The 25,395-nt window shown below is 38.5% G+C and overlaps 1 protein-coding gene across 1 annotated transcript in view; it reads left to right on the forward strand.

Annotated features, from left to right (window-relative positions):
• The window catches only part of PCNX2 (pecanex 2), a 162,224-nt gene that overhangs the window by 110,774 nt on the left and 26,055 nt on the right, over positions 1-25,395 (forward strand). Inside the window, exons 24-25 of the mRNA XM_085315471.1 lie at positions 12,122-12,180; positions 14,620-14,835. Of these exons, the coding sequence (XP_085171597.1) occupies positions 12,122-12,180; positions 14,620-14,835 (275 nt within the window). The remainder of the gene's footprint in view (positions 1-12,121; positions 12,181-14,619; positions 14,836-25,395) is intronic.

The raw sequence follows: 25,395 nt of genomic DNA on the forward strand, positions 1-25,395 counted from the left end.
GAATGAATTTTTTTCACATACATCCTTCTGTGGGTCGAGTTCATTATTTCACTAACTGAAGTTTGAAGGGAGTCATGAAAAGGTAGGAAGCAATCACTAATCCCACAGACAGCTTTACATTTTTAGACAGAAACTTTGAACCATATTAAGTAGGAAGGAGAGAACAGAACATCTGCTGCATTTTACTTCAGAGGTTTTTTTAAGGCATATGGCTTCTTTTCTAGGTACAAGTTAGAGAATCAAGCCTAGTAGTTGTAGGCACATCGCTGCTATAGGCAGTTTAGTATAGGTTATTGTAGATGGAAGTAGATGGGATTATTTTCATTTGCCTTCAGTTTGTCTGGGACTTTTGGGACAGGGAATGAGCAGGAGAGAAGATATTCAAAATGAGTTCAAAACATTATGCTTAATCTTTGGTACTTAAATAAGGGTGTCCCCTTTTCATCAGTACAGCACATCTGTGACTCCCGCAAAGGGATGTAGGGATGTAAAGCAGTTGGTGCTAATCATTTTTTTTCAAAAAATATTTTACCTGTAAACTATAAACCCCCAAATGTGAAAGTCTTCAGTGTGAATGCTAAAGTTAGGGTTGTTGTGAAAAACTTATGCTGTGCTTTTTGTTAGAAATTCTAGTGTCTCTCTCACCTGTATGTTCTTCTTGCTTAAAAAAAAAAAAAAAAAAAAAAAAAAAGAAAAAAGAAAAGAAAAGAAAAAGAAAAAACTATGGAAGTGGCAAGCAGCCCTGAAGAAGATTCAGATATTTGTCTAAGTAAAATGTTTGCCTGAACCTGTGGCACCCCACAAAATACACATGTAATTGCTCCTCCTAAGTATATATTCATTTTGTCACTAGCACTTCTGATTCTCCTTTACCTCCTTTCCATTTCAGTATTTCATTGCTCACATGAAAAACTGAATAGAGTGAGAGTTAGACTGAAAAATTCCTAGGTCATTAAAAGGACACAGGGGAAAGACAAAATAAGGCAGGGGAAGGGAGTAGCGTTGTATTAAGAATAGATAAATCTTCTATAAATGGATTAAAATAATTGGATAAAGTCAGACTGGCATTGCCTTATTGCTTTAAACCTTGATCCTTCAACATCTAAATATTCAAAGGGATGGCATGATTCCCTGTTACGGAACTGTAGTGTTAAAAGGCTCAGGAACTTGAATGGGACTGGAAAGCTGTTCTGGTTCTTCCACTGACCATTCTTTGGACTGCAAATCCTTGGGGCAGGCCACACACACAATTTTCAGGTGCCGTAAGATAAAACACAAYGGTTAGTGCAACCATTTGTACAAAAGTGGGAAGACAGTGTAGAGATTTCTTTTCTGGAGTGGCTTGACAGTTATTTTTGCTAAGTTCAGCTCAGGGTATTCATGGAAAGTCACAGATTTATTACAGTGGAGTCTGAGATAAACAAACAAACAAAAAATCCTGAGATATGAGTGTGTTTGTTTTAACTATTTCTATACTTTTGTCTGGTGACCAGAACTTTTGCCCAGGGAAAGTTACCTTTAATGTCCKTTATAAAACAGTTTTTTACCTAGTTTTCATGCTCATTTACTCATTTTCAAAAACTTTCTTACTATATTGATGACTACATTAGGTTATCTCATTTATATTAGCTACTCAAAAACTTATYTATGTGAAGTGACACAGGAAGTTACTTCCATGTTTATATATATTTTTTTCTTTTTTAGCTTAACCTTGTAATTGCACTAATCAAAAGCAATTCTAGCAAAGAACCCTATTTTAACTTAAAATATGATGGGTTTGTTTTTTTTCTGAGTAATTAATAAGGTTGTTTTTTCTACTAACTAAAGAGAAGTTTGATTTCTCAGGTTCCGACTGGACRTCTGCCACTCCAGATAATGTGGTTTGGAGTTGAAAGTATTAGAGAATTAAGATAGCTTGCTTGTTTTTCTTTTTTTTTTCAAGGGGATGGAAGAACTCAAGCTGTTTGTTTTGGTTTTGTTTTTTTCTAAAAAAGGTTCATCTTGACAGTAAGCAAACTGTGAAATTCCTAACAAGCKCTTCAAAATTCAGGGATCATACTGTCCCCATTTGTGTCCTTGTCGTGTGTGCACAGGGCATGGGTGCTCTTCCTGGAGTCARCATATGCTGTTTGTAGCACACACATCTATACGCACTGTATACGAGGTCTAGTCTGCCAATACATCACAGAAGTGAGGAATCTTTCTGAAGAGAAAGGGAAGGGTGGTTTCAAGAACAAGAAAAAAATGAGGAATAAGGAAGGAGATTGAGGAACAACTTCTCATGCAACCATTTTATTTACAGCTTTTGCTGCCATCGTTGTTAGAGAGGGATGTAAAAGCAGAAGGCTAGCTGGCCGCATATGAATTAGTTGCTCCATGGGAGTCTAATTATGAGAAATTTTCTCTGGAAAAAAAAAAAAAGGTTTGATGCAAGACCACTTTTGTGCTGCCAATAGCCTGTGTGCTGCTTCCAGTTTGAAGAGTCCTGTTTTACTCTTTATTTTCACAGCTGTTGGAATGATTAGGCTGTAGATGTCAGAGAGAGAGAGAAAAGGAAATAGCAGTAAATCTTGTTTAATGTATAGGCAATTTAAAGCATAAAGTGTTTGTTCAAAAGCTGTTGTTTCATTCCTTTGCTTTGCTTTTTTACTTTAATACTTTGTCACCCTGTAGCCTCATTCTCTCTCCCTCCTCCTTTCCTCTTATCTTACTTTGTATCTTGGATAAGGCAATGGACAGAATAGAGGAGGAAGTTTACTTTCATTCCCCAGTGAGTCTAATCACTGCATCATGTAGAGCAGCCTGTTCTCTGYTGCAGCTGTGATTTGTCCCAGTAAACAGCAAACTGCCACCAGGAATCTGGAGATCTTTTTTGCTCACGTTCCTTCATGTTTCCATTCTTTCTTGGTCATCTGGCTCAATACCTATTTTGGGGTAAGGACAGGTTGTATTTGCTTTGGGGGGTCTCTAATGAATTACTATGTGGTGTAAGGAAATCAGGTAAGTGTTTCTGAAGAGGCTGTGATTAAATTGCCAGTTATCTCAGAATAACAGCCTCTTTGTATTTGAGAATCTATGAGCAGGTCTTTCTTTTCTCCATCTTTTAAATATGTCATTATTTATCATTTTAGCCATTGTGATCTGGAAAACAACCACCTGTAACTTTAATATAGCTGGGAATAGAAAGTGAGAAAAACCTACCCTACCTCAGATTTAGTGCAGYTGACATTTTCTTTTTCCTACTGTTTTCCTCCTGGCTAACTTCACTTGTCTGTCATGGACAGCCTGCAGGTAGAATGGGAAGAGTTTTCCCAGTGTGCACRTAATTAGAATTGCCTTCACATTATGCACGCTTGTGGGAAAGGAGTTATGAAGTGTAGCCATCTGCCCCCTCTCTTTTTTTCCCATAAAATAACCACCCATCCACTTCCAAAAGCTTATTTTTAACACACTCAAGTTCATCTGGTTCCTCAGTGAGCCTGTCCATCTGGTACAGCTGCTAAAACCTCTGTTCTAGATGCAAAAAGCCATTCACCCATATCTGTCCACAGGCCTTGTTGGGAGCTGCAAGTTCAGACCTTTCAGGTTCTCCATGTAAGAGCTAGAGTCTTTTCTTGCCATATTGTTTGTTTCCTCACATGTTCTTAGACCTCCATAGTTGTGTTTACAGAGGAACAACTGCAGCAGATGTTTATAGTTCAGTAATCCCTAACATTGATTTATACTGAATACTTTAAAGAAAGGTACATTAACCTCTGAAGTGAACAATTATAGCATACTTTAAGCACAGGAGAACCTTCCCCCCCTAAACTGCAGCAGTTAGCATTATTTCCTCAAATATCATTTCTGCAGTGTTAATGTTCTGACTACTGTCATTGACTATTCTCCTTACTTAGAGTTCAATCTTTTCAGAATACTACCAAACTCTTGCCTCTCAGCCACATTACAAGCTGAGTTTACAGTTCACTGCAATCTTTTTAGTTTCTTTTTCTAAACTACTTCTACTCTCTCAGGTAATTTCTGTTTGTGTCTCTGATTGCTTCTGTTTCTGCACTATTTTTATGAACTCAGCAGAAGGAAACGCTGTATTCCAGTTGTGAAGTATTGCTGTTGAGCATGTTGTAGCTCTTCGTTGTCCGTTATTACTCAGTTTTACACATGTTAGTCCCTTTGGTAACCACGGCTCCTTTAAGAGAAGTCTTCATTGAGTTGGTCTCAGGACTCCTCTAGGCTTTTCTTGAGTGTTAAGTTAATTTAGAACTTAGCAAAATAATAGAAATACATTTCAGTGGGTAGATAAAATGAAAATGGGTACTCGTAAGTGCCTAGGAATTGCAAGTCACAACAAATGAGATTAGAGAAAGCACCCTGTTCTCCAGGTGAACTTATGGCCATGGTTTTGGAACTGGGAGAGAGAATAGAGGATACCAAAATGTTTAAAGAACAAGGAACATCTCTATCGGTCCTTCTGCCTTTGTTCTTCATGAGACTCCCTAAAGTTGCATGTTATTCATTAGACTTACTCAAGACCCTTCCCTCTCTGCTGAAGTACCTACATGTTATACATGTTCACACTACACACAAYCAGTGTTACCCCTGGACTTATGCCAGCAAGACCTGACTGGTCRGAGAGTCTTTAGTCCCCTTCAGTGGGTGTGTAAGACCTTGAGCAGTGACAGAGCTACAGTGTTCATGGGAGGGGGTTGTTGCTTCAAGTAGAGCTCAGGAGAAGAGAAGCCCTATGAAAAATCATGTTCCCTTTAGTATCTTAAACTGTGATCTTGTCCTTAGCAAATGACCTTGTGTGCCTGTGTGACACTTGCTGTAACACAGGTATGCATATCTCCTTTCTACCCCAGCCCTCACTTCAGCATTGACTCCATGTGTGGAGTCACACAGAACTGGAAAAATTCTGAGGGATTTCTGGGATTGGGTAGGTGAGAAGAAATAGGCGTCTTCAGTAGAATAGAACTGGTATTAAAATAAGTGTTTTCTAAGTTGCCAAGAGTTTTGCACTCAGGGGAGATGACAAAATTCAAAGCTGCAGTTTAACTATTTGGCAGTATCTCTTTAACTGGTAACACCTCCTCTCTCAAATATTGCCTGTGGCAGTCAATAAAACAAATGGAGGCTAATTGAATAGGAGCCATATGTGTGATAATTAATTGGGAGTGCATTCAAGATTCAATGCTCTGTAGTTCCCTGCTGAGTTAAAGATGCATTCACAACTCAATTCACTGAATCATTCTAAGAAGACAGAGCAAAGACAGAAAGAAGGCATCAGGAAGAGAATGCATGCTGAGGCCAGGCAAGAACACAAGCGGAGATCAAAACCACAAGCGGGATAAATGAAAAGGGAAATGGATGGGCAAAAAGGAAAATGCATGCAGTGAAAAATCTGAGAGGATAATGCCATAGAAGTTCATAATCGGAAACTGAAATCACAGATCTATAGAAGAAAAGAAATCCTAACCAGGACTGAAGAGGTTTATTAAAGATATTTGGAAAGGAGAGCAGCAGCAGGCCATAAGAGAAAGATGAGACTGGATAAGAAGTAGAAAACAAATTATATTGGGCTTGTATAGATATAGAGCAGCACTAAAGTTTTATAAGCTGTTCTTCTAATGCTTAGCTTCCAAATCATGGAAATCGAATGAGGTCAAATGAACTCATGAAGTTCCTGTCATTTTGAATATTGAAGATCTGTTGAAATTAAGTTGTTCTTGTTTTAATTTTTGACTGAATTTCCACAAGAATAGGTGTCCTCAAGAAGTGTTTATCTCATTCACATGGATAATGTAGCTCATATCTTGTTTTAAATTTAACTGAACCGAACTTTCAGCATTAAGTTAAAATTCAGAGCGCTAAACTGAAACCGTCCATTCAAGAAGATGTTTACTCATACAACTTCTGTCAAGATGCAAAGACAGAGGGAAAGCTGAGATTGCAGAGGAAGTGTTCAGTAAGTGTCACTTTTTTTAACTGCAGTGATGTGTAAATTATACACATATAGCAACACAAAATAATTCACACTGTGTTTTGCTGTGTCCTTATATACAAGGTTATATACTAGGCCYAACTTGCCAGAGGGCTGAGAGGGTCAAATTGTGTAATGTCTCTCACTTCTTTCAGAGGTTACACAAAGTGTGAAGTTGTATCACTATTGTCACTGAGAACTGTCTCTGATTAACATTTTCCATTGTCTGTCAGGCAATGAAAGAACTACAGATATTGAAAATTTATCCCTGCTTTAAATTTGACTTTTGTGAAACTTCACAGTAGCTGTAAAACTTTTGTTGTTCTCTAGTGCAATGTCACTGATGCTGCACTCTCAGGTTTGTGACACTAGAACAGCTAGATTTGCTTCTGTTTTGTCTTCTTTCGTCTTTTGGTGAGAAATACATACATGTAGAACTCCATAATAATCAAAATTAGTATTTCTGATGTGGGCTTTCATTAAAAGACACCATTCCCCCAATCCTTGTCTTATTCTTAACAAAGTATGAACTCCTTTTTAGTTGTTGAAGTGCTTTGTGTCTCTCTGTGGAATAAGGGAAATGGCCAGCTTGGGCTYATTTGCTGAAAGCAGCTCCCAGCATACTGGCGATGTTTTTGCTCTCTGATTTCCCTCTCCTCACTAGAACTTTTCTTATCACCTCCTTGCTACTCCAGGGCTTTGCAATTTCTCAGGTTTTTGCCACTTCATCTGCGGTGGTCGGTCAGTGCCTCCAAAATAGGCAGTGCAGAGCCCAAGTGAATTAGCCCTAGGAGCGCGCTTTACCCAAGGCTGAGCACAGCGCCTCTCCTATAACGTCTGTACAGCTCATGATGGAAAAAACAGAGGACTAACACGTACCTGCAGTGTTTCACATGCATGTTTTGGTTTTTGTGTGCATGTGTGTATAATGAACACATTTGCTTGAATTAAAATCGTCTGTGAGCTGTGCACAGTGAGACACAGCTGGGATGCAGTGGTCAGCGCTAAGCACGGTTCTGGCAGGAATGTGCAAGAGGGTGCTGGCCCTTTCTCCCTGACCGCAGGAATGAGCACAAACATCTCCCTGGGCAGTTGCCGTAATCCTCCTACTTGCCAAGCTCCTTGTATTGCTTACTATAGAATATCTGAAAATGGTAACTAAATCTCTTGTCTTATTATGGTTTATCTGTTAAAAGACARAAAAGAAAGTAGCAAAGGAGACAAGATTAATGTGGAGGTATTGATGCCTTTTTAGCAAAGCATTAGTAAATATTTCAAAGTATACAAATGCTTAAATGACCTGACTTACTGACATGTGCAGATAATTCAGCAGCTCTTCTGATACAACTACAACGGGCAAGCGCTCAGCTAAACCTTTAAATGTTGGAGCGTTTAGGCAGGCTGTTGAATCCATGTTTGGCCACATGGATACCCAGCTTTTGATCTGAAATTCACACTTCTTATTTACATCCCTATTGATACAAGGATCTCGGGAAACTCCTCTTCAGGAAACAGAGGCTACAGAATAGGCCAAGGTCTTGCATAGTCTCAGTGGTGTCTCAGCAAATGGCCGCAGTTCTGATTCTTATGCCTACACAAAAGCCAAAACAAACATAGCAAACTCTCATAGTGAATTACAAAAACTTTTTAAGAAAATAAATAAACCTTAGCGGCAATAAACATTATTGACAATAGGGTCTTACTATGTTTTAAAAGGACTCCGCAACAGCATTGTCCTTAATAACTGCAACTTTTTGTGCCTTAACCCTCCCCCCATTTCCTAGCATGCAATCAAAGCCACTTTTTATTATTGCTAGATGAAACATTGAAGCAGTCAGGGGGGAAAGGGAGAAGGAGAGCATGAAGAATAAGAAATCAGAGTGAGCAAATAGGAAGGATAAGTTGTTTTTAAGAGGTCTTTCTTTGTTAAAATGAGTTAAACCTATGGCATATCTTGCACGCAACTGCCCAGAAAAGCTGGAAGTGGTTATGCACGAAGAGGCTGTCAGCATTTGCTGTTATAATCGCACTGAAATCATTCTGTGTTTTAGTTGAAATTGATTTAAAGCTACTTGGGCATCCTCACACTTCCAATTAGTACCATGTTTTTTGCCTCTGGTGTCCTTCAAATATTTCATAGATGCCTTCTTTTTCTGCCATTTCCCCATTTGCCCTCCTGCCTCTCTATCTTAGCTTACTGCTACAGTGCTTTTAATGTTAAACCTTCTATTTGTGCTGCCGGAAGCATAGGATTTTCAAATGGGAAATGTTTCCCCCCCCCTCCAGATTCCATGAATAATCTTAGGGCTGCAGCATAATAATGTTTCTCTCTGTTAGACTTGGCTGTTAGATGTCAGACAAAGATGGATTAAAATTCATTGGACCCAAACTTTGGATCTACCCTAGAAAGGCCTCTCTTGCATCCCCCCCGGGATTGGTTTTCTTTGTTGTGTTGTCTTTCAAAGTAGAGATCCTCTCCTTCACTGCAGGAATCCTGGAGATCTTGAATTTGTGTATTGGGGTAAAATCCAGCAACAACAAGGCAGAAAAAAACAGCTGCAATTTCACTTCCAGCTTCTGGAATTAAGCACAGCAGTGATCTGTTTTTCCTCAATTTGCCTGAATCTCGCCCCTCCCTGTGCATTTCCCCAGGCTGCCTGAGTCCCCGTCAACCTTTGTTCTACCTTCTTAGTTGTTACTTGCAGARAAACTGGGGAGTAAAGTGGGAAGAGAGTCTTTGCAGGTTGAAAAATGAGGCAATATTTTTGCACAAGGGAAATGGGAGAAGTGACCCCATCTTTTTACAAAGGGAAGCAATAATTAGAATGTGATGAACAGTGCTGTGCAAGCCAGCAGATTATCTCAATGCCCAAATAAATGCCGGATTAAAAAAGCAGGAGTTAAATATTTCAGGAACTAAGCAGGACATTGACTTTAAAATTGCTTAGACGTAGCTGAAGTCGTTCAAACACTATCACTTGCTCTCCAGGCAAGTGCCCAAGAACCTGCACTCAGTTTTCCTAGAATAATGTAGTTCAGGAAGAAATCTAATTACTGAGCTAATTATCACCTTCGATGAGTGGTACTGACCAAATTTAACGCAAGAAACCACTGGAGGAAAGCCCAAATTGCCCATTAGTCCCAAAAGTTCACYTAGGAGATCCTAGTTGACAGATAAAAGCCCAGAAGTAAATGTCACTTTTAAGAAGGTACAAACCTAGCTTTGGTTACTAATAATTGTGGAAGATTTTGAACACCAAAATGGATTAACTGATTGAATTGATTCAACTAAACTGAATTTCAGGACAAAAGCAATTCTCTCTTATTTTGTTTTACAAACTATATGTATTATCCCAGATCTTCATAAAAAATTAAAATTACTGTTCAAAATATCTGGATAAAGCTTTTTTTTTTTATGGTATTATCTGAAAAAATCTTTTCTTATCTCACCTCCTGGGACCCATGTTTTCTCTGCTTAAGAAATTGATATCCTCCTTGGAATGGAGGATAAAGCCGCAGCAGAGGCTGGTTTCACTTTGATTATGAGAGCTGTTCTGTTTCCTTCCCTTCTTCCCATTCAGGTTGCATTATCCATGTCCTGAAGCACTCYTGATTTTCCATAATTGTTTCATGCATCCCTCTGAAAAAAAGGGAGGGGAGAGATATGGCACCAAAGCTGCACTCTGGGCAAAAGAATTCCCACTTATATATATATTAGAATTTTCTGAAATATTGCTTGATTTGTATCTGTCTCAATATGCCTCAAGAGCAGAAATGCTTTATGGATTGTTTAACAAAAAAAAAAAAAAAAAAAAAAAAAAAAAGGCTAAAGAATAGTATTGACTTGTATTGACTCATACCAGCACACTGATTTCACAGGGGCTGAAAGTTAACAAGGAGTCTGATAATCTTAAAACATATCCGTTTTGAAATCAGCAACATTTCTCTGCTGAGAATAAAAAATTGATTGAAATCCATAACCTAATCTTTATGCTCACTGTTGCATATGTTGTAATTGAAGGTGCGTGTATATCAGGATAGAAGAGTTCTGGCAATCTTTTTGCAGTTAAATCATTCTTTATATTCAGAATTGCCTAGAAAGCCTCCCTGCATGTAACCGTTTTCTGTTGCATAGGAACTGAAAATTGCAGTTACAATAAGCTGAGCCAAGCAGGAGAATACATTAACATTTAATTTGTTGTTTTATTTATGTAGATCATGTGCTAATAATAATTACAAATAATTCTAATTGAGAATCATACTGTCTCCAACTGTATTTCTTGCAGAGTGAATACTTACCCTTTTTATGGGAAAATCAGTAACCTGTACGGAGTAGAGGCAAAACAGTGTTGTTCCTCTTCTGTCGACTACATGCAAGCCACTTTATAACTTTTTGTTGGTCAGTTTTCCACACCTTTTTGGTGGGAGCTATAGCTAGAGACTGGATGAAAAGACTTTCTGACATTAGGAACATAAGTGGATTCTTCTGCTTGAGCAACATCAGTGTTAGCTTATAACTTCAGATCAGGAACTTCCAACTCATTAAATAGCTTGTAGATTGAATCAAGAAGTCCTGGGAACCAATGCTAATCTGAGGAAGGCTCCAGAAACACAAAATCCCAGGGAGGGATTCTTTCCTGTGCTTCAAAGACTGTGGTTTTGCACTATGCTTGTTTGGTGTTGTTTAACCGATCTGAAAGGCCCTCATATAACTTACACCCTCCATTCCTCTTCTCCTTGGAGCATGTCTAAATTCTCCTACTGAGTCGTTAAATTCTAKCTTTCCAAGCTGAGCGTCTGACCACTGCACTATTCAAAATCTTCGCTATGCTTTGTGCTGYGCCCGAACTTCTCCAATGCCAGTGGTCTCACACAGCCATATCTCCTTCACTAAAGTTTGATAAGGGACACTAGGGACAATCCCAGGTGTCTTCTTCAGTTCCTGTGCCTAGGTAGGGGCTGTCATGACTCCTTCTCCCTGCATAAACAGGCTGGTGAACAGATGAGTATCAGACCTCTGCCATGTGCAACCTTAAGCTGATCGTGGCTTGGACCAAATAGCGTTGTCTTTCCCCATATTCTGTTTTAACCTCGTTTTCCAAGGAATAGTAATATTTGCCTATCTGATTTACAGGACTTCAGCTAAGGTTGGAGGGCAAGACTTTCAAGGCAATAGTCTTAGTGAAGTCACAAAGTTTAAGCATACCACTCTCAGAGCAGTACTTTTTGGAAATAAAATGCATTTTCTGTAGCATCCTAGGCTTACACGCATACCCTGATGGCTTGGGAGATGCTTTGGACTTCCAGCATTGAATGTGCCTAGTCACCACAACCACCACTCCCTAATGTTGGATGCCCACAGTGATTTAACCATTCATTATCTTCTGACTTTGTAAGTGCCTGTTGTTATAGGTAGGCATAACGACTTTTTCCTATAGTCATTATATTCCACTGGGACTTTGAAAATATTGAGTAGGGAAAGTGTCATTAGTAAGGGAGACAGAGTTACCGTACATATGGAGTAAGACTCTGGAGTTCACTCTTTTTCAAGAGGTAAGAGTGACCAGGGACTCCCTCATTGCTGCCTAGGTAAATAAGAAACTTCTTTTTTCTCTTTTTCTTCCATAGATGTTACAAAAATAYAGGAATATTTCCACACAAACAAACAAAATGCCTTGAATCCAGCTATTTTCCTTAAGGCTTAGAAAGGAAAAAAAGACTGATTTAATATTCTTTCTATTCAGTTTTTGGGTAGCACCTAGTGGATATGCTTCTGGAGCCAGTTTAAATATTTGGGTATTTAGTATTATTGTGTATTATCACATATGCCAATGTCTAAATGGACTCTGTTATGTGCTGGGTTACTTATTACATGAATAGCCTCACAAGAAGGAAAACAGGGAAGAAAGTTTGAGGAAAATGACGCTTTTGTTTCACGTGCTGGAGAGCTGCTTTAGCAGTAGCAATATTGGATTACAATAACTGTATGTGTCTACTTGGAGTAAATGAATKCATACATTAGGAGTATGAACTGCATAAGGATACAAACATAGGATGAGAAGATAYGCTAAAGAAGAAGAAAATGTATTTGGGGGAATCTTGCTCAAAAAAGGAATTGGCTATACAACATGTCTTTATTTCCAGCACCAAAAGGTCGGACCATTCCAACACAAGACTGGCAATTCAGATCGAAAAGGATGCAGGTACGGCCTGGGAGTTTGGGTATTTTGCTTGATTTGGAAAACGTGATATATTTACTCCTTTGAGGATTTGCCTGGAAAGTTAGAGAGGCAAAGTGTTTAATTGCGTGAATGAAGCAGAGCATTTTAGATGTAACCGAGCTCCTGTTTAAGTWGTGGTGACTTGATAAGTAAATTCACTCTTCAATTATGTGGAACTGATTAGATAGCTGCAGGGCTGTGAATCTCTTGGTTAATCATAAAATTTCTGTTTGTGTGAAGTAAAGAGCAGACACCCTGGCTGAACTCCAAGGTCAGCCTTGGTAAGGGGAGTGTTTTGGAAGAAAGAAGCAGGTAATACTGCCCCTACAACTAAGCAGTTTGGCCTGACAGGTACCTCCTCTTCCCTGRGAAGAAACCTTTCTGGAAAAGGCAGAAAGCGAGGGAAGAGAAATCAGAAAATTTGCAGGAGGAGGTAAAAGAAAGAAGGAAAGCCAATGAGCTTCTATTCCAGGTAATGACCCATGAAATGAGCTCTAATACATGGCAATCTAAAACACCTTCCTGGACTGCACCAGGTAATTCCTGCAAGATGCAAAATGGGAGTATTTTTTGATGAGTCAGTGGACATGGAGAACATATGATAGCTCACTTGATGCTGTTCATCATCTGGCAGGACAGAGTCCTTTCCAGGAGAAACTGTTATCAAAGTTTCTTGCCAAATTCTGATCCCAGTAAGAGGAGCCAAGATTTCGTATCTGGATTTCTTTAATATTCTGCAACTAATTTTATTTTACCACGGAGATGTTAGGGGATTCTATTGTGGAGGTAGAAGCTTCCATTRTAATTAAAGTTGTTACATTGCATTTTTATCCCTCCTTTTTATGCATAACCATTGCATCAGCAGCACAAAAAAATACATATCTTTAAGCAGAAATGAACATAATCCAAAGTGTCCAAGATGACAAGAGACGTATTACCAGTTCAAGTCATATATAGTTCTCTTTATTTATCAGTTAAGGCAGGGAGTCAGGATGTTTCTCAAGTCCATTCTGTATTTGAATAGCAATAACCTTTAGCATTATTATATATGCTGATGATTATTTAATTACATTTTAAAACCCACCACTCGAAAATCCAACTTCTTCTGTGTATATGTGCTTAAAAGCTTCCTTTTCTGACTAATTTGAATTTTCACCACACATACCCCAAAAGGTATATAGCCGGTATGTCTATATGCATGTACACACCTGCATATATGTACATACTAGGGCTGGATGCATAATGGCCACAGTGATGAGGAGGTGCACAGTAAAGTGTCTACTCCTCTTCTTGTATGGTGAGCAATTTGTGGGGGAAGCTGTAGCCTTTCATCCTCTCTTTTTTTTCCCTCCATATTAGATCTGCTCCCAAATATGCACATACATAAATATACATGGGTACCTGTACATCTATAGCTGCATATGCTCTCACACACATATATGCATCTCCAGGATGCTGATTTGTGTTTTGTATGTGTGTATCTGTCCATTCACATTTAAAAAGTATTAAAAGTAAACCAGTGGTGCGTTATAGAGAATAAAGATAGTTGTCACATCAAGCATATTTATTATGTAAAAGAGTACAAGCACACCAACACCCTGTTGCATTATGTGGTGCTGCGTTTGCRTTTGTGAAAGATCTGTTTCCTTTCTCTAATCACCATAAAATGCTAATTTTGTTCCAGTTAAATGCCCTAGACCTTTATGAGTTTTTCATACTGGTATATGGTATTATATCACCCAGGCAGTTGGTCCAAGTGGTGTGTATCTGGACAGCTGAAACTAGTTTTTAGAGAGAGTGGTAGCAATTCTAGTGTGGTAAATGGCCTTTCTTTCATTCTTTCTCAATGTACGAAGTGTATTCTTTTAAATACATGTCCTCATCTTAAGTAGCCATCAGACACTTCACGGAGAAGGATTTGGAAACATTTCTAGAAATGAGTCAGAAACAGCTCCCAGTGAAATTACTGGAAGCTGTGTGACCACATCCTTTACTAAGTGAAAATCTCAAGAAGAATGTGCAATCCTAAACTTATGTACCAAGATATTCATGATTTGTGGTTTCTTTAAATTAATAACCATATGTAGATGTTAACTTAGGATAGCAGAGTCTTTCAGTGGAGCCAAAAAAATCTTGCTGTTGTAAATTATGGAGGAGGAGATGTGGTTCAATCTGAAGTATGTTTTTTCACCAATCTAGTGTTCTGTTTATAGTATTAAACAGAAGTCTCACTCCTGATTCTGTAAAGGACTTCTAGTCCACCTAGGCATTGCATTTTATCTAGTGTATTTTCAAGAAGATACCATCCAGCTAGAGGAAGAGGCTTTATGCAGGAATAAAAAAGAACATAGGATTCTATTCAGAATGGCTTAGTTTATTATCAATTTTATTTTTCACAAATGTGTACTGCTCTGGTTGTAGGAAATGATGACAATAATCTCAACTCCATTTTTTATGAGCATTTGACAAGATCTCTGCAGGAGTCTCTTTGTGGAGATTTGATACTGGGCCGCTGGGGAAACTACAACACAGGAGACTGTTTTATTCTGACATCGGATTATTTAAATGCCTTTGTGCACTTGATCGAAATTGGAAATGGCCTTGTCACCTTTCAGCTCAGAGGGCTGGAATTTCGAGGTAAGGATCTACATCCTTGATTTAAACAACAGAAAAGCAACCACAAATTGTCTGGCTTCCTTAACCTATTGCAACTCTATAGTGGGGCATAGAGTTTAAGGACTTTTATTTCTCTCTCTTTCTTTGTAGATACCTGTTTGTTTGTGTAAAGGGTCTGTATTTCTTTGTGTCAGTATTTGAATGACAGTGCTTTGAAACCCAAATATTTAGAAGTTAGGAGTCATGTTCTGCAGTATTGTAAGACTTTCAGGAAGAAAGCATATTGGTTCTTTTCTTGGTTCATAGGTTTTTAGATCATGTTTGGCCATGTTTCAGATATTTTTTCCTTCAATAATGTTAAGACTGAAGTTCCTCTGAGAACTGTTCAATCTTCAAAAACATGCCTTTGAAAAAGCACCAAATATCATGGGAAACCCAATTAAAATGTTGTAGGTTGGATTATGCAAGATGCTAGTGGTAAGCTGTTCTCCATCACAGTAGAAAAGGAATATTTCAAAAGACCTAAGACATGTTTAGTGCAGACACTAGGCTACAAGTAGGAAATAGCTTATGTCTTACAGTGGTATTGAAACCAGCTAGAAAGCAGCACCCTGCTTCACTTATTGTAAGGAGAGAAGAAGCAAGTGGAGACCTGATTCCTGGATGAGGACTTCATATTTCTTTTATTTAGGAAGTGCTGACTTGTAGTAGAAGAGAACTATTCAACGTGTTCCTCTGATAGGACCCTTTTCTTTAGGGAAAGAGGTCACATCTGCTTCCTCAGTGCTGAGGCGTTTGTGAGACCAGTTGCTCATAGTAGCTCACTCCTGTCCTTTCACCTGTTGCTGTAAGGTAGAAAGAAAAATGGAAGTAAACYCAAAGAGCTTTATAATAGCTTTTAAATTCTGTTTGTGCTAACATACTGGCTAGCTATGATTGTTGTTTGGATTTGTAGCCTTTCAGAGATACCACTTTGCAATTGCAAATGCTTGAAACTTTAAAATCCTAGAACAGCTTCTTAGGCTGTTCTAGGATCTAACGGGCAGGAATGTATAGTTGAGGCAACTTTTCAGTAAGGCTGAGTATGAGAAAACGGGAGACAGGCCAGCTCTTTGAAGGCACTTAGGTGTGCGAAGTTTTGGCTCGGAAAAAACGTGTGGCCTCAAGTCTTGACTCTGTGATGGACTTCCTGTAGGTTCACAGGGAGATGGTTGTGAATGCTTGATGCTCTATTCCCCTTTTCTGTGATGAGGATGAAGGTAACATGCCTGTATCTTAAGAAAAGTTATGTAGAAAACAGGCTGAATTGGTTTTTTTTAAAAAAAAAAAAAAAAAAAAAAAAGTTTTCTCTCCCTTACTTCTTCCAGTTGCCTATCTGCCCCATAATTTCTTGATTGTGAGGATGATGACATATGCCTGGCTCTTGCTTTTTTTCAGCTTCAAAGACATGTGCAAGTATTATCTTCTCCTTTAGTGCCCCCAAAATAAGCAGTGGTGCTCCTATGTAACAGATAGGTACTGAGGTTAAGTAGCTAATAGAAGTCACAGGAAGGAAAATTTGAGGTAGATCTGGCATTTGCTGTTCTTGCTTTCATACTCAGGGCAGACAAATGCAGATTTATGTTGTTCTCCAAGAACACTTAAATATTGTGGCAATTCAAATCTTTATAAACCATTCTAGTCAGCCATTCATTTTCAGTACTTCTTAGGTAGCTCACAGTTAGAGTTCTTTGTAAAAACTCTGTGAAGTCAAAAAATGATTTATTCATTTCTGGAAATCTGAAAATAAAAGTGACTTCCAGGAAGGATTTATGTATGTTAAAACAGTGACAAATCTTGGAAAATGTTGACATTTTATTTTTATTGAGAGTTTAAGTAAGCAGGACCATACACATTTCCATTATGTCCCATTATAATTTCATAATATTATCTTTGTTAATCACCCTTTTCTGTTAAAATAGTTCATTGCAGAATTTGAAAGAAATAGAAGAAGAAAATCGTATTTCCAGGCTTAAATTGGATGTTTTTTTTTCTCTTGCCATTACCACTTTGCTGGATCCCTCTTCATCATCACCATCCCCAGGCAGCTCAGAAAAAGCAAATGTGGGAAATGCAGAAGAAAAAAAATGAAAGGATGCTCAAACCTTATCCTAGTTAAATAAAAAGATGTGGGCCTAGTAGGTGGGCTTAATGAGCTAATGGTTGAATAATAAGAAAATGGACAGTTTGTTGCACAGTGGTTTGCGAAAACTCAGTTGGCATTGAGCCAGTGTTTTCCATTACCAGATGAGTGCCATTTTGAATTTAAGTCTGAGAGCAAAGCTCAAAACTTGTAGTGTGTCACCTGTCAAGGCACCTCTGCATTCTGTAAAATCACAGTTTATTTAATCAAATGGGGGCTGAAAAATGACCTTTCCATGCTGGTTGCCTAACACTGCCTGGCATTAGTACTGTGGTTGGTTCTCTGTGAGTAGATCCAACATGTCAGCTGTCTGCAGAAGGTCTTTAAAATCAGCAAGGACTGAGCCCCGCAGCCCCTTGTGTGTGTCATGAATTGCCATTTGGAGCCACTGAGTTCTGATCACAAGTATCCCCTTCCTCATTTTTCTGTCATCCCTCAAGAACCAGGAAAGCACAGACATATTACTGGAGGAGGGGAATGGAAAAATGAGAAGGGGAATCTCATCTAGGTTATCTTGTCTTTAGCACTTCTAACCCTCAAGAGTACCATGTTTCGGGGGCAGCTCCCCAGTACTTGAAGGGAAAAAGATGGAAAGGGGGCAAAGTGCTCTCCCCCTGTTCAGTGAGTGAAGCTATTCCAGGAGTAGGAGAGAACATATATTAGTTTACGTCCTCATAGACATGATGTGCACATGAAGATTTCTCCAGCTTTCAGTGTTGTCTCCAGGTAGAGGAGATGTGTTGGGAAGATAAACTAGGTGTGTGTGAATATTTGAATTACCTTGTTTGACCTGGAACAGAAAAGCTATATAGGATTGAATAACACAACGTACTCAGGAGAAAGAACAGCGCTAATATGTAGCCTTCGACATACATGTGTGAGTAAACCCCACTGCACTGTGCAGAATGAGTACCAGAGAAACCACAGAAATTGTAAGTCTGTTTAAGGACAGAGTAGGAGGAACACAGGAGCCAAGAGGGGAACCAGACACAAGCAAGATAAGATACAGTCTGCCTGACAAAGACTCTGAAAAAAAGTGTCCTGGACTGCAGCAGAGAGCCTGGAGCAGGAAGTTAGACTGCCCCAGTGCAGCACAAAGAATCATCTCCAGCTGCCAACTAAGCAGGTTCTTCCCCATTTTATGTCTTGTAGATGATCCATGTGGGGTCACAGTTGCATATGGTAGGGTTTCTTCTGCAGAAYTGGGAAGAGTGTGTACGAAAACTGAACTGGAAGAACACTTTGTGGTTTTCAGAGTCAAGTAGCGGTTGTTAATAAGCACTAAATTTAAGATTATATGTGAAATCTCATTTCATCTGATTTGCGCATCTACCTTGCATTCCATTTTTAGTTGTCTGGTCTATACTGCCTTTTTTTACATGGGACTCTGATTTAGTTCATTGCATAGAATGGTTTCCCATAAACTACTGCTTCACTTCTACTTTAATTTCAAAAATGCAATTTTGATTGAGGGCCCTAAAATTCTGCAGTTCTTGAAATAGGAAGTCTACATTTGTGTGGGAAGTGAGTGAATCATAACAGTTTTCTGTATCTGCAACTGACTTGCTGTTTATGAGTAAACCAGAAGCAATATTTGCATTGTGAAGCTCTGCATTTTGCTGTGAGTATTGTGACTATTGTAGCTGAACAGCTGTACTGATAATTCTGCCATAACACTGCCCAAAGAAAAGGTCATCAATTCTTCTGAATTTACATTTCCTTGGGGGGAAGAGATACTGCATCCTGTATTTGCAGTCCAGCCTAATTAACAGCTGGCATTATGAACGGCTGTGATCCAGATTCCTTTCTAACTGTAGTTAATAGATGCATTTGGCCTAGCTTTTAACTGAAAAAGATCTTTGCAGTCAGGGAAAAAGTACATTGAGCAAACTGGAAGAAGTGGGCCAGCAAAGCTGAGATTCCTCTTGTCTCCTTTTAGCCTTATTCAAATTAAGCATCTTTTCTGAATAAACTCTTCACTCTCCATTTYTATGGACAGAGAAGGGACATGCCTCCACCATGTCATTCATGCTGTGTGCAAAGCAGGGGAGAGGCTCAGCACCTGGCAATGTTGTCTCCCTGCCACTGGCAGCAAGAAGAGCAGAGTGGTGAGCTCCAGCTGGATGATAACTTTGACGTAGCTGCATACTGGTGTGGGGGAATCAAACCCTTCAGGAACTTAACTGTACCGTTCGTGTTAGGCCACAGGGGTAAACGTAGCCTAGAAGCAGTGTGCCAGAAGAAATACGTAATGTATCATTTAATTTGAAGGGAAGAGACAGGGGGAAACCCACAATCAGGAAGGAGCAAAGAGAATGTCAAAATGTGCAGGCGCTGTGAGATTCCTGATGAACAAAGAAGACTTTAAATATTTTCCTGTTTAGTCTGTGCCTCAACAAAATGCCTTTTGGAGAATATCCAGTTAGTTTCCACGTAGCATATGCGGAAATTGTTTGTGGATGATGATGCTGATATCTTGAGGTACAGTTTTCTAACTCACTCCCAGTGTTCTTCAATCATATAATTAGTGTCTAAATCTCTGCTGTGATTTTTTTTTTGTTTGTTTTTTGTTACTGAATGTTGCACGTGCAATATTCATGCTTCACTTGGAACTTTAGTAGATGAATCAAGGAAAGAAGCATAGAGCAGACACAGATGCAATTGTACCCAGTGGAAGGCAGCTGTGATGGGATCACCCGCGGGGCTTTCTCTGTGTTAGCTTGTTTATTTCCCATGCAAAATGGTGTGTGAACACAGTTTGAGGTGTACACTCCAGGAGCAGTAATGATGTCTAAGAAATAAGAATAGGTACTAATTTCTGCAATGTATGTGTACATTGTTTAGTTTTATTACRGTGGAGAGTACATTATAATTCTAAGGAAGGTTTATTTATTTATTTAGTATTTATTTATTTTTTTTATCTGAAGGCTCTGTAGTGCTAGCAAGAATCATTCTTTTTTTAAAGAGTGGTTCCAACTTTTACTTCTAACAATCAGTTCATGCTGTTGGGAGATAGAAGTGCATGTCTTCATGCTGTTTCTGAGACCACAGTTGAATATGTTCTGTGTGTGCACCAAACCATCAAAAAGGTATTGACAAATTAAAAGGAGTTCAGAAAAAAGTGGCCATTTTTTTAACACATTTCCTTTGAGAGAAATTTAAAAGAACTGAATGTACATTGAATGGGAAAGAACAAAGGTTGAGAGACATGATGCTCAAAAAAAATAGAGAAGCACAAACAGAAAGGTTGCAGAGGGATTTTTTTTGACTGAATCATGATGATATAATTGGAAAGAATGGCATAAAACAGGGAAGAGGATACTTCAGGTTGAATTTRGGAAATTGTAATGGTGAAATCTTTTAGGTGTATAGTAATGTTCCAGCAATGGAAGCCATCTATGAATTTCAAATAGACTTATAATATCTTGGTTTCTCTAACACAAGTTAGAATAARTATTTGTTGTCTCTTTTCCCCTTTTCTACCTTACCCAATTTTATATGTATATATGGGYGAACCGTAGAAAACTTCTGAAAGGAAGAAAAATGTTAAATGCATGACAGCCTTTTTATTGAGAAAAAGCTATGTCAAAAGCCATGTTGCATTTTACATTGCAYCTCAGGAGAAGCGACATGTGAGGTTCTCATGGATTTGTTAGCAGAAAGTTTACCAGCCAAGGTCCTTAGAGAATGTTTTCTTTCACCTTGGGTTCTATAATRTATCTCTGCAGACAAAAAAGGGGAAAGATTTTTGAGAAGAGATGGTGTCTGTTGTAAGACCAATTGACCTAGTTAGAAAAAAACAGAATATTTTTTTGGCATGAAAGCACCTGAAACAGTCAAAAACCAAACCACATTTCTCTAACTAGTAGTTTTGACATTTGAGGAATCAATATTGTGTTTTTTTTCCCAAGTCCTTTTCTAGTGCTTTTTTTCTTTGAGACAACTTGAGACTATCACAGCCTATAAATTACTTTTCTTAATCCCAATTCCACGAGGAGAAGAGCAGGAAGAATCCAAACCAGTAGTTGTTTTCCAGAATATGTCCAATTCTGAGACTCGTCAGCTTGCTTTGGGGACTCAATTCACTCTGTTTTTTTTAAGTACTCTTTTCCTTTGTTTTTAGAACTATAGACAATGCATGTTTCTGGAGAGGAAGGCTTTCAGTCTCTGTAATTATTCTCTTTGCACTTCCTCTGATTGATAACTTACTGCATATTAGTCAGCTATCCTGAGCAGAAAAGAAACAGCTCGGGCGTGGAAGAGTCTTACCTATCTGAAGTTAGGAATACTCAGATTTGCAGCAGAACTTGGTGAGCTGAGTCAGATATTTTCAGAGTATGACACATTTATTTGTAAAATGTTCATGTTTACAAAACAAATGGTGAGCAAGCAGGCRTTTTTGAGGAGCCTCTTGTGATGAGACTTGTGCACAGCCTATAAAATGAGGTATCTTCTGCTTCAGTCCATCTTCAAAGCTCCAAGTCTCCGCATGCAGCCGCATCTCACAGACTTATACCTACTTTAAACCCCCTAGTCCAAAGCTGCTTGTTGGGGTCTCATAGTTTAGAGCTTGAAATGCCCAGCGTGGGAGAATGATTTATTATCTTCTTAACATATTGTGTGTGGTTAGTGCATGATACTATGAGCCCTTTTAAATACGTATACACCCTAGGTGTTTGTATGTCAGCAGTCTTTAGCGCTCAAACAATTACTAGTTTCAGACATAATAATTTATCTCCATTCTGTCTGTGTTGTTAAGTTCAAGTGTTTTATGAAAATTAAAACTGCTCTGGAAGTATGTTTTTTATGTCACAGAATTTTATGTGTGGTCCTTGAAAACCGAACAATATTTTTCCTGCCACTCACCAAGTTTGCAAAATTCAATTCAGAAGTATACTTTGATTTCAGCCATTAATTTTAGAAGGCTGTGTGGTCATTAAGTTAGGTGTATTTTATGTATCCTCTTGAAGTGAGATTGCAGTCTTCAGTTTCAATTTTCTGATTTCCATTTAGGTCAGATCATTCTGGCAGAGTACAAGTGAGTCCTCAAATCCTGATGTGTTAGGAAAATAGAAAGAGTTCTGAGCTCTCACACTGGTTTTCTCCTGAGCTTCCTTAGACTGACCTTGCTCTGTTGAGCTGGCACAGGTTTTGCATTGATAGGTTTTTCTGACAACCATTCAGTGTCAGATATCTAACAAATGAGTCAGTCTCATCTGTACTAGTAAGGGTCACAGTGAATGACTAATGCTGAATGAAGTGGGAGAGCTTATTTTCTTTCTGCTGCAGAAAGAAATATAAAAAGAGTGTTTTTCTTCAGATTTTAAAATCACTAATTACTAGTGAAAACATCTTCCTGCTTTTTAGTATTTAATGTCACTATACTTTGTTATATTGCATAACTGAAATGCACATTCTGCTCCATTGCTCTTTTGTTTTTATCAATWTTTCTCTCAGAATTGCTTAAACTTGATAATTTCTGGGGAAGCAATACAAAAATTGACGYTTTAATCATCAGCTTACAACATATCTACGAAAGTGTAACGTTACCGTTCTGTTAAAAATTGTACACAAATTAACTTCATTCACTATGACTTGTCCTACTTGGCTTAATTCGTAAAACTGAGCAAATGTTTTTAGTCCTTGTGGTATCAGTATCTAGAATAATAGACCAAAAATAAGTTTGATAAAGGAATTCTTAAGAGGAAATTTCTGAATAACATGAAAAGTAACGACATTCAAATCCAGCCAGTGCATTGTGGCCTGAAGTAAGGTTCAGTTAAAGATGGGAGAAAATTATTGGCACTCTTTCTAGAACTGAATGCAAGAAATGRGAGGGAACTAACATGTACTTGAGCATCAAACCTGCATTTTGTCTTTGCAGACTTGAATCCTCTTATTAGATGTCATTTGGAAATACTAATCAGCAGATAGCACTGAGGGTATGAAATAAGAGATTTAGTATTTTGTCAGAACAGCGGCCATTCCTCAGATCATTGGTGCCTTGAAACTAAGCAGAGACACCACAGAAGATCTGCGAGCAGCCGAGACATCAAATCCCCAAGGTGATAGTACTCAAGTCCATCAAACAGCTTTTGTTAAGCAGACACATGTTTGCCAGATGTTAACAGAGCATAGACCTGATTTCATTCCTTAGAGTAAATTTGCAAAATGACCACATGAGTTCCTTGGTTTGTTGCCATGATTTTTGTAATAATCTGGGCCTGGTTAGAATGTCTCCTAACTCCCCATGTTCAATATTGATGCTGTTAACTGTACTAAAATTTTAGCCTTAATTGGCAGAAATGATTACTTGTTGAATTAGATGAGAACGCAGATAATTGTCCTGGCTTCATCACCTGTTTGTTATGCATGTGATGACAGCTTCCCTGGGTCTCTTTCCTAGGATCTCTTGAATTCACTTATTACTTGCTTTACTAGCCTCTTTGGGGGCTATATTTTACAAAATACATGTCTTAAGAAAAATAATAATTACACATATTATTTGAAATAATACAGATATTAATTAATATAGATAATACAGAGCGCATAGAAACCTGACCAGTATTTCTTAGGAATGAAATGTGATATGTCAATACAAAATTAAAAGTTAATATAAGAATAAGGATATGTAAACTGAGCAAATCCCATCTTTAATTCTATTAAGTTGTAAGGGAATAAGTGGCAGCTGTTTATTAGCCCTGTGTTTTTCATCAAGAGGCAATGTTCCACTTAAATGTTTGTCAGTGCTAAATTTAGCACCTTGAGAGATGATATATTTTCTCTTAAACTCAGTTTAATACTATGAAATCTTTAACCTTTCAAAAAATAAGCATAACAGCAATAGTAATAGCACAAGCATGCAGTAGTTATTTTACTCTTTTCAATATCCAGCAGTATGTAAGCTATGTACAAAGGAAGATGCCTTTCCCTATTCGACTTTGAGTACAATGTCTTTTGACCTGACTTCAGAAAAGCATCCACTGACCCAGAGCAGTTGCTGCTTTTTTGCTGCTGAGCAGCAAGTGTTAATTCATGTAGAAATCTGTGAAATATGAAGCAGAAGCAGTCCAGTTCATGTTCAGTCCTAGTGGATATGTCAGCTTGATAGGTCATGCCTTCTATTTTGTGGGAGTCTTGAAGGGAAATATGTTTATTTTTAGGTTACTTGAAAACATTTAATAATTTGCTATACTGTGCTTCCCTGCTGTCCAAGAAGGAGTAGATATCAGTCTGTGAACAACACTGGATACACAGGGTAAACAGAAAACTGAACAAGGAACAGTGGAAGTAATTGATCTTTTCCCCTCACCTCTCAGGGCCACAATCTCTCTCTCTCTCTCTCTCTCTCTTTTATTTATTTATTTTTTTTCCCCCAAAAAATGTTTCTTTCAGATATTTTTTTAGTTGTTCTTCTTCCTTGTATGTGTTTTCTTGCTGGATACATTTTAGAAGGTGTATAGAGAAAAAAGAAGTTGATAGCAAGTAGTTTAAAATATTTTGTTGTGTTTTGGAAGGCTTTTCTTAATATGAGAAGGGGAATACTTTGGGTGCTACTTCCAYCAGTAAGAACGAAGGCTCGTCAGTTTGTCATTGCAGTGCTGTTAAGTTAACCATATGGTTGTGATTAACTGGGATAGTCAATCTAGGACATAGACTGTCCTGATACTCCAAAGAAAGGCCTTCTGGCTGCTCTCTTCTTCCAGATTCTCCTCTGGGATCCTGGCAAATTGGGAGGGAATGGGCCTGCCATTATTTTCTTTCCCAGTCTACTGTTTGGATGATGAACATAGTCAAATTCTTCTCTCATTTGCACWGACACAAATGAACAGCTCTGGTGGTGGCAGGCAAGTGGTACTGGGGATGCAGACATCAATCAGTTTGTGAGTAAGCCGTTGGCAAGGGTGGTGCTGTTGAGGGACATAAAAGAAGCAGACAAGAACCTGCTGGTAAATATTGTGGCTTTGGTTTCAGATCAGCACTGTCCCACTGCAAGCATTGACTAATGCCAGCTCAGGCTTTAGCTGGGCATGTCCTCTTTTGCCAGAAACGACAGTGTGGTGTCTGGCAGCTTCCTCTCCTGTTGAGACCGTTTGGAAACCGACTGATCCAGCTCTCTCATGGGGTGAGATTTACCCATTGGTAGAAGGCCAAGACATATGTGCAGTTTACCTCATAGTAAATGACTTTGAAAGAAGATTTTTTGCAGAATTTCAGTGGAGAATAAGTTTTGCAGCAGTCTGTGAGAACAAATTTTAAAAAGATCCATGCATTAAGCACACGTGAGAACTGTGTGGGGAACACATGAGTGTCCACCTCTGGTTTTGGTTTGTAGGGCCCTGAATGGTTTTGACACCATATTCATAGATTTCAAAATGCAGAAAGGCTTAGGCTGATCA

The sequence above is a fragment of the Rhea americana genome, unplaced genomic scaffold (genome assembly GCF_003343005.1).
Source record: "Rhea americana isolate MKP2758 unplaced genomic scaffold, rheAme1 scaffold_43, whole genome shotgun sequence".
NCBI lineage: Eukaryota > Metazoa > Chordata > Aves > Rheiformes > Rheidae > Rhea > Rhea americana.